The 9,644-nt window shown below is 49.4% G+C and overlaps 1 protein-coding gene and 1 pseudogene across 1 annotated transcript; both read left to right on the top strand.

The window, feature by feature from the left end:
• Positions 1-4,836: 4,836 nt before the first annotated feature.
• On the top strand, positions 4,837-6,859 carry LOC125524525 (anthranilate O-methyltransferase 1-like). Its single transcript, XM_048689567.2, has 4 exons — positions 4,837-5,003; positions 5,175-5,582; positions 5,667-5,939; positions 6,042-6,859. Exons 1-4 carry the CDS (start codon positions 4,929-4,931, stop codon positions 6,399-6,401), a joined length of 1,116 nt encoding a protein of 371 aa, XP_048545524.2. The 5' UTR covers positions 4,837-4,928; the 3' UTR covers positions 6,402-6,859.
• Positions 6,860-9,542: 2,683 nt separating this feature from the next.
• LOC125518588 (anthranilate O-methyltransferase 1-like) overlaps positions 9,543-9,644 on the top strand; it is a 97,740-nt pseudogene continuing 97,638 nt past the window's right edge.

Below are 9,644 nucleotides of genomic sequence, written 5' to 3'. Positions count from 1 at the left end.
GCCATCCAACGCAGGCGTGTATCGGCCCGTGGGACGGTTTGGAAGTACTTTCTCTCACAAACTAGAGAAAAACATGGGGGGCTTCGCGCGCGTCTGGACTGATCCCAAGCCCGCGTCTAGCCGGCCTGGCCCAACAAAAATCTCCCACCTGCCTCTTTCGTGCTTTCCATCGAATGCCCGCTCCGCTTGCCACGCCACATTCATGCAGGTCTAGAGCATGCAGCGGCCGACATTAATGCCGCGATTTGGCCATACGGGAGGGCGGTGTTGGCGGACATGACCTCCCGGGCATCGTCGGTGCAATGCAGACGTCACGTCCCGACGATCCAACTCCGGCCGCTGTGCTGCATTGAAGCGGGTTGGCCGCCCCTTTGCCTCGCCTGGCCGCGACTATTTAAGCCGTGCGTCGGCGATGCATGGAGGCGCACCCCCTCCCCGAGCATCGCCCCCTCCCCACCCCGCCTCTGTGCCCGAACCCCTCTTCCTCTCCGAGCCCAGCGGCGGCGATGCCGAAGTCATGGTGCTCCATGCCGACCGGCGGAGTCGGTGGAAGCTCATTGTCTGGTGTTTCTTGGCGCCGCCGCCCATGCTCTCCGGGCCATTCAGCGTCAGGGGCGGTCGTCTCCTCTGCCTACGAGGAGATCTTCATAACCTTCGGTGACAAGGAAGACCCGATGTCGTAGCAGCTGCCATACAGCCGTCTGACTCCTCAAGGAGGCCACTATGATAGACGAAGATTTTGTTCGTCAGATTGAGATCACATGGGCATGTTGCCACCACCGCTGGCGCGCGTCAAGCAGCAGTCGTCGTCCCCGCCACGCCACGCCACTACATGAAGTGCCAGCCGACGTCCCCACTCCGGCTGGTCAAGGATGAGCCGGCCTCACCCTAGCGCAACTGCGACGTCCAGATCGGGTGCCGCGTCAAAGGAGGAGCCGTCGTCACCCCCCGCACCACTACATCATCCAGATCGGACGCCGGGTCAAGGATGAGCCGCACGTGCAGCCGAGATGGGCGCATGGACACACCCTCGTCGCCGCCGCGTTGCCACCGCCCTGCCGTCAAAGAGGAGCTACCGCCTGCGATCAAGAAGGCGCAGGGTCGTCTCCTGCACTACCTCGAATGAGACGGTTACGGCGGTGCCTCGGGCTCAAGGGCCGTCGTATCCAAGGCAGACCGCGCGGCAAGGCAGCTGGCGAGGTACGTCCGGCACAATGCCGGTCGGCGCTCCGCGTTCGCCAAGAGCGGTGTGACGTCGGATTGGGTCCACAACAACCCTGACCTGACCACCGCGTGGGAGCTCGACCGCTCCGTGACCATCATGGAGATGACCGCCAGGCGCCGCTACTGCCTTGACGGAGAGCTCGACAGGATCAGCGAGGAGTGATCGCTTAGTGACTGCTCCTCCAATGCTGGTCGCGGCAAGGCCACTGCCAGGGCTCTGAAGGCAACGTCGGGAATGGCCGCGGCGACACTCCACACTGGGCAGCAGGAGGCAGAGCGGCTCCTCCGCGAGTGGTAGGCAACCGCCATACAAGGCTGTCGCGACCCTCCGACACCATTCCGCCGCTGGAGGATCGATGATGATGACGACACTGACTGCGACGGCTGTGCCGCATGGCAGGCCGGCCAAGCGTAGAGGTGGTCGTCTGGTATAGGGTTTAGGTTTTTTTCCCCTAGTTTTTTGGTAAACAGTCAAAATATCAACTTTTTATGTAAATTACAACCAAACCTGAATGAATTCCATTGTGTTTGAATGAATTTTATCTAGTTAGAGCAACTCCAACGCGCCGACCCAAACGGACGACTTTTTTGTCTACTTTTTGTCCGTTTGGGTCGGCCGCCCACTCGGTGTCCGCCTTCTTGTTGATTTGGGTCGGCAGTGCGCCCAACGCGCCGACCCATATTTGCCGGCGTGGCTGGCTGGCGGCCCTTTTTCAACAAATATGCACACATTTTACATTATTTTACAAGCAAACATATAGTTTCATAACCAAATATAGCATAGTTTCACAACCAAATAAAGCATAGTTCTACAAGCCGAATAAAAATTAAATTGTCTCACATAGTTTGAATAAAAAGATACATTTATTGGTTGCCACGAGCCCACATATGCTCAACCAAATCATTTTGAATCTACATGTGAGTTTCCCAATCATGTATTTCATGATGAAATTTGGTGAACTGTTCAAACGTTGCCGCTCCTCCATGCTCAGGCGCTCATCTTCTACGATCACATTGTGCATGATCACACAAGCAGTCATCACCTCCCATAGCTTCTTGGTGCTTCAAGTCCTAGCAGGATACCGAATGATGCCACATCGAGATTGCAAAACATCAAAGGCACGCCCGACATCCTTCCTAGCACTCTCTTGCTCTTGGACAAATATTTTCCTCTTCTCTCCGATGGGGTTGGGGATTGTCTTCACAGTAGTGGTCCATTGAGGATAGATACCGTCACCTAGGTAGTATCCTTTGTCGTAGTTATGGCCGTTGATGGTAACATTCACCCGTGGCCTGAAGTGTGACAGTGCAAGCCCTGACATGGCCCTAATACTGCCCTTGTCAAGAAGGGTAGTTCTTCCCCTCCTAGTGCATGCAGTCTATATTGCCAAGCATCCATGGGAAGCCACTGCTGGCATTCATTGCCAATAAGCGTGTTGTATCTTGAGGAGTCAGCTCTCTCAAGTACTCAGGGCCGAACACAGCAATCATAGCCTTGTAGAACTTGTACATGGAGTCTAGGGATGTGGACAAGCTCATACGGACGTACTCATCAATGAGATCACCGGGCACTCCGTATGCAAGCATCCGGATGGCTGCAGTGCATTTCTGATAAGATGGGAAGCCAATCTTTCCAAGGGCGTCCTCTTTGCACTCAAAATAGTTATCGTATCCGACCACTCCCTCTCTAATACGGTTAAAAACATGCCTAGCCATACAGAAACATCGCCGAAATTTCCGATGTTTGAACAGCGGGTTGGTCGTGCCAAAGTAGTCCTTCCAAAGAAGGAAATGGCCGCTTTCTCGGTTGCGATTCAATGCCAAAAGGTGTCCCGGAATCGAGCCATGGAACAACGGCCACTGGCTATTAAGGTGGTGATGGACCAACACGACAACCAAGATCTCCTCCTCCTCATCGGACGAGGAATCGTCGGAGTCGCAAAGGAAATTATGGAAAAAGAACTCGTCGGTGGAGTCCATTTTGTACCTTGGCAAACTGTCGAACAGCTTGCGGGCGTCGTCGAAGGAGCTGGCCGGCAAAGAGGCGCGCCTCCCTCGGACCAGGCGGCTGGCCTAGAGACGCCCGACGAGCATGCCAGCGTCTGGACGAAGGAGCTGGCCAGGGCGGCCAGACGACTTGCTGCTCACGGCGGCAACATCGGGAGGTGGGGGTGGGAAGCTTCGGTGGCCCGGCGGCGAGACGGTGGTGGCGACGTTGGGGGAGGTGTGTCGGCACCGGCTGCTGCCAGAGGCACCGGCAAATGGGCGGCGGCGACGATGCGGCGGAGGCGGAGGCGGGCGAGGGTTTGCTGTCGATATGGGGGGTGGGGAAGGATGGCCAATGTGCCACCGACTAGCGGGCCAGGGGGAGTAGGCGGGCGCCGCGCGCGTCCGTTTTTTTGTCCGCGCCAACGCAAATGAAGCTTAAAATTGTACCGGGAATGGGTAGGCAGGCGGACGAAAAGTGGGCACGCGTTCGTTTGGGTCGGCGCGTTGGGCTGATTTTTCTGTCCGCGGCGACCCAAACCGACGTGGGCGCCCTGTTGGAGTTGCTCTTAGTTCGAGTTGTTGTTAAAATGTATGCGTGCAGCTTGGATGGCGGTCTCCGGCATCAGGGTCCACGAATTTGCCCCTTGTGCGTAGACGGATGCCGGAAAAAATTTACGAGTTGAGACGCCTTTACGTTCTATATGGCTAAACTTGGATTGCGTTTTTTTATTTTTTATTTTTTGCTGGGGGCGTTTTGTTTGCTTTTGCTATATGTACCAAACTCGTACTTGTGCTCTACCGCTAGATTGCGCACTTTTTTTTGCTGGGGGCGTTTTGTTTGCTTTTGCTATATGTACCAAACTCGTAATTGTGCTCTACCGCTAGATTGCGCGCATCCCTATAGCTATTCTGTTAGCTATTCTACTGGTGTGTGTGCTGGTAGCAAATGGAAACGGTCAAAGAATGGTGGCTATCCACTTCTTCTAATGTTGTCTGCCGGTTGCAGATGGAGACGGTCAAAGAATGGCGGGTATCAATCCTGTGGAGGTTGGTGGTCGTCGCAAAGCTATTTTTCCATCGTCATGCTCTCTCGTGGTTTGGGAGACTTGGAATGAAGAAAACCGTGTTTTAAGGACACATCCTCTTCGCCGCCGGTTCTAAAACGCATGTGTTTGAACTTGGAAGCGAGGATTTGGGCCAAGTCCGACGCCAAATTCTTTAGAGTTATAATCTTGCCAGGTGAGTAGGATTGTGTAACGCCTTGGCTTCGCGCCAAGAATTTTCTTCTGTTTATAATCTTGTAACGCTCCTTGATTAATGAAACGGGTAAACTTTTTGTCTCCGTTTTGAAAAATGTATATTGTGCGCTAACTTTCAATTGTACTATCCCTTTTGTCATTCCTACTATATACCAAACATGACCTAGCATTGCCCTAGACTTTGTAGGTTACGTGAAGGAGGACATCTATACTAGGTTCATTGGCAGAAAATAAGGACCAACCAATGTACCTATGTTCTCCTCTTTCAAAATAAATAAATTGTATACCCATGTGTAGTAGGAGTAGTTGAGAAACAACTCCAACCTCTTGTGCAAGCTAGTCGCCTATATATTGAGCAGGGCTGCTGCTATTGGCAACACATCTGCTAGCATATATATACTTTCGTTGTTGAGCATACCAACAAAACAAATTCTTCCTCGAGAGTTTTAGGTGGCCATGAAGATGGACAGCGATTTCCATATGGCCAAAGGAGAAGGAGAGACCAGCTATGTCAAGAACTCTACCCATCAGGTAATTTGAAGAAATAACTCACAGCGCTTTTTCAAAGACCAAAATTCACAACAAATATGCTGCCCTTGTTTCCTTTATAGTACTTAGCATCGACATTTCTGGCTCACCAGAGCTGGTTACACTTTCTATCAATCTTAAATGGTAAAGTTTCTTTTTGTTCATTTTTATCAGAAGAAAGCTTTGATTCAAACTAAGCCGGTGCTTGAAAAGGCGGTGATAGAAGTGTGCATGGATTTGCTCCATCCAACAATGATAGTTGTTGACCTAGGCTGCTCTTCAGGTGAAAACACACTCATCTTTGTCTCCAACGTGATCGAAGCAATATGCTGCAACCATGACAAGCTTCATGGCAACCTCATGGAGCTCCAAGTCTTCCTCAATGATCTACCCGGAAACGACTTCAACTGTGTGTTCCAGTCACTTGAGCAGTTCAAGGAGTCAATTACAATAACTCATAAGCTAGAAGCGCTACCACCTTTTTATATTGCCGGGCTACCGGGCTCCTTCTACACCAAGCTTTTTCCTCGTCATAGCGTTCATCTGTTTCACTCATCATATTGCCTTCATTGGCGATCTGAGGTACTAAACTGGCAAGCCACAGTTTATCTGTCTATCATTATTGTTAACCATCAAGGTCCTACAACTATTGTTTGAATCATGTAGCTCCCGGATGGATTTGCGGCCAAGAGAGAAATGTATCTAAACAAAGAAAACATTTATATTGCGAGGACTACACCACCATCTGTAGTTAAATTATACCAGGAGCATTTTGAGAAGGATATGTTGTTGTTCCTCAAGCTGCGATATGAAGAACTGGTGCTCGGCGGACAAATGGTACTGACATTTCTTGGGAGAAAAACAGAGGACGTCTACAATGGAGATATGAACCAGCTCTATGGATTAATTGCACAATCTTTGGAATATCTTGTTGAAGAGGTACACACCAGTATATCTTTAGTACAATTATTTCACAACTCTTATAATTACAGAAAATTAAACTTTTTTGCGAATAAATTAAACATTCAACTGTCACAACAGGGCCTCCTAGAGAGGGGAAAACTCAACTCCTTTAACCTACCCTTTTACGGTCCATCACTTACCGAAGTCAAGATGGTGATCAAGCAAAGTGGACTATTCGACATAAATCACATCGAATTGTTCGAATCCAACTGGGATCCTCGCGACAACTCGGAAAGCAATGAAGTGCACGACCCCCTCCGAAGCGGCATGAATGTGTCCAAGAGTTTGAGGGCAGTGATGGAGCCCCTTTTCACAAGTCATTTTGGTGAATCTGTGCTCGACATACTCTTCAACAAATTCGCGTACAATGTCGCGGAACACCTTGCGAGGGAGAAGACAAAGTATTCCATCATTGTTCTGTCCTTGGAAAGAAAATAATGGAGGTCTACATTGATTGTGTATCTTGACTTGTTTTATCTCTCTATGAACTTAATCATCTACCAGGTCTTGTTTAGTTGTTGACTCTGTCCCAGAAATGGGGGTTTTCAAGTTTTGTCGTCCTCGGCTGTGTTCACCTTGGATGTAGACTCTTTTGTGTTTGTATCTCCCATATAAATTGGGAAGAATCAAAAGGATGATACTCCCTCCTTACCAAATTATAGTGCATATAAAATTTGGTATAAGTCAATATTTTAAAATTAGAAACTTTATATTCACTTACAATGCCTAACCAATGCCATTAGATTTATCAACAGATATATGTTCATATATTTTTCTATAAATTTGGTCAAAGTGAAACTTTTGTAAATTTGGTTGTGGCATAAATGCTATATGCATCGTACACAACATGTATGGTTCAAAATGAGCAATAATAACTGCAGCATTTTCTTCTTGCAGTTAGACAATTAGCTGGCCAAAAAATAATTCAAGGATTCCTTGACCCATTCCCTTTGTTGGCCATATCGGCAAAATTATGAAGGGAATGCTAGAAAATTTCCGTAGACATGCAACCAACAATTACGTATAGAAGGATCATAGCATGCCAAATTTTTAATGGCACAAATTTGTGCCCAGCCAAAGAGAGAGAGAGAGAGAGAGAGAGAGAGAGAGGGAGAGAGTACCAACCATTTTATTGATTTTTTACAGGGTAGAGGTGCGTTCGAAGGGCATAACCATGCTTCAAACCTGTTGCCTTGCATTCTAACTACGCTTATGCATATGTAGGTTCATGCATCCAAACCTCACGTGTGTTAAAGAAATGATGGTGTCCGGCAGTTTATGATATTTATTAGCCGGCCGGATGGGGTCACAACTCATATGTACTTGCATGCTAATTTGCACACGCATGCACACGTGGACGTGCTATCTGGAAACTGCCTACCAGTTGCATGTTTTCTTCTTTAGGAATATCAGGCTTTATTAGTCAATATAATCAAGAGAGAGTGCCTCCCGGATACAATCCGGGGTTACATGAAAAATAAAGTCACTAGAGAACTTAGAAGATCTAGCTAGAATATGTGCCGCGACATTCGACAAACGATTTACATGACTAAAGCGAACAAACGAGAAGAACGAATGCCAATTCCTTGATATCAGCAGTGATGAGCCTCACCGGCGAGCGATCAACCGTCGAGGCATTGGTTTTCTGGATAACTGACAAACAGTCTGTCTGAAAAACGGCCCTTAAAAATCCTTGATCATGGGTGTGAGCCACCGCATGCCGTAGCGCCACTGCTTCAGCTAATTCTAGGGTGGTAACCTCATCAGCATGCTCACGGCAAGCCCGTAACCAATCTCTGATGTGGTTCTTGGTTACCACGCCAATTCCCATCCGTCGAGACTCCTTAAAGAGTGCAACATCCACATTAACGGCCATTGCATCTGCAGATCTGCTGGCGGTGGAACCCATTTAACGGGAGATACTGGAGTATCACGCCTTATAGCAATTGCAATCCTACCACAATTCTGCATAATGAAGTCAACATAAGCCAAAGCTTTCTCAGCCACTCCGCGGGGATGCATCCTAACATCATTATTTTTTGCATCATTCCTGGCCTCCCAAATGTGCCAATGGTTGCTACCAAAGTCGTGGCCTCGAGAGAGGTCGCTCGTTGACTGAAATCAAATATCCACTGCTTGGTATGAACAAGACCTTTACGGCACAGATGGAAGCCTAAATTCCGCTTCAGCACTTGTCATACCTGGCGCACGAAGTGGCAAAACAGAAAGAGATGCTCAGCTCGCTCCTCTTTGCTAAGGAAAAAATATGTCACCGCATTCGGAACATGGCGCCGTAGCAACTGACTGCCTATCGGCAGACAATCGCAGGCCATTCTCCATAGGACGATCTTCATCTTTCCCGGAGCATTGACCTTCCAAAGAGCTTGCCAGTTTTTCTCTTCAGCACCAAAGTCTGATTGCACACCATGGCCATAAGAATTGCGAGTACCATGAAATTTCTAAGACTTGGCCAAGTTATATGCCGATCTAACTGAGTAGGATCCAAATTGATCATGAGACCATGTAACAAAATCATCCACCACGCGCACACTTAGTGGAATTTGTAACACTACGTTGGCTGGCCAACGCTTTGCACATGGGGCAATGATAGGTGCCGATCAGCCCATTAGATTTGGCCCGGAGAAAGGATTCACCCAGTTCACCCTGTGCCCTTCCCTCTCCTCCCGAATCTCGCGCCCGTTGACTAAAATCTATGTATCGGTCCCCACCCGTGAAGCCTCTCCTTGCCGGTGGCAGCACAACGCCTCATTGTCGGGATTAGTCGCTGCACCGTACCGCCAGCGCCAGCGCCAGCACCAGCACCAAAAAGACTCACCGGTGTCGTGCCCCCCCCCCCCCCTTGATTGCAGCATCGATGACTTCCCCGTCACCTGAACTCTTGCCAAACGTAGCATTTGTCATCGTGGATGCAACTCTCTGCGTCCTCGGTTCTAGCATCGCCAAAATCCGGTTGTAGCATTCGAGTGTAACTTGTCTCGCCACAGGGTACTAGCAACGAGTGTAACGGGTGGTAGCAAACCAGATGATCTAGCAATGCGGTTGCAGGGTTCGGTGGTGAGAGAGCACGGTGTCCCACGGTTGGAGCTCCTCCGGCTAGACAGTTGCGACTCCCATTCCCAATGGTTCCAGCTTTTAGCATCACCGGTTCCAACAAATTGGCACGCCCGTTGTAACTTGTGGTCCACCGGTCACAACAAAAAATGCGTCCCGGTCACAGATCTCGTCGTTGCTGGTTCTAGTAGCACCACACAAAGGTTGAAGCTTTCGATGTGTATGGTTGCAGCTTGCTGCCCCTTGTGGTGAATGACGATTCCTGCACACAGTGTCACCACCTCCGATGCCGGAAGGTTTGCCGTTTGTAGAAAATGGAGATCACTGTTCCAGCAACGGCGGGTGCTGATTGTAGCACCGTGGGAGTCCAAGGGTGCGTCTTATCTGGCGCCAGCGGGTGTAGGTTGTAGCTTTTCAATGCACCGGTTTCGACATCTTACAACAAGGTTGCGGCTTTTTTCGGCAAAGCTCGTATGCGTCATATTGGTTAGTCCACCATGCTTCGGCATGGTTGATCGAAGGAGTGGGTGGCTGATGGAGCTGCACGGCTGTGGTGCTCGGGTGAGAGATCATTGGCGAGGACAATGCCTCGTCGACCATGTGCTCCAT

The sequence above is a fragment of the Triticum urartu genome, chromosome 7A, assembly GCF_056163025.1.
Source record: "Triticum urartu cultivar PI428250 chromosome 7A, HENAU_Tu73, whole genome shotgun sequence".
NCBI classification, from domain to species: domain Eukaryota; kingdom Viridiplantae; phylum Streptophyta; class Magnoliopsida; order Poales; family Poaceae; genus Triticum; species Triticum urartu.
The sequence above is the reverse complement of the archived record's forward strand: the minus strand, read 5'-3'. Positions and strand labels throughout refer to the sequence as shown.

What these genes read in the sequence shown, in the direction of transcription:
- LOC125524525 (XM_048689567.2), top strand. Translation starts at nt 4,929, where the DNA reads ATGAAGATGGACAGCGATTTCCATATGGCCAAAGGAGAAGGAGAGACC. An exon ending in GCCTTCATTGGCGATCTGAG is followed by an intron (nt 5,583 to 5,666) that starts GTACTAAACTGG and finishes TGAATCATGTAG; the next exon opens with CTCCCGGATGGATTTGCGGC. An exon ending in TGGAATATCTTGTTGAAGAG is followed by an intron (nt 5,940 to 6,041) that starts GTACACACCAGT and finishes CTGTCACAACAG; the next exon opens with GGCCTCCTAGAGAGGGGAAA.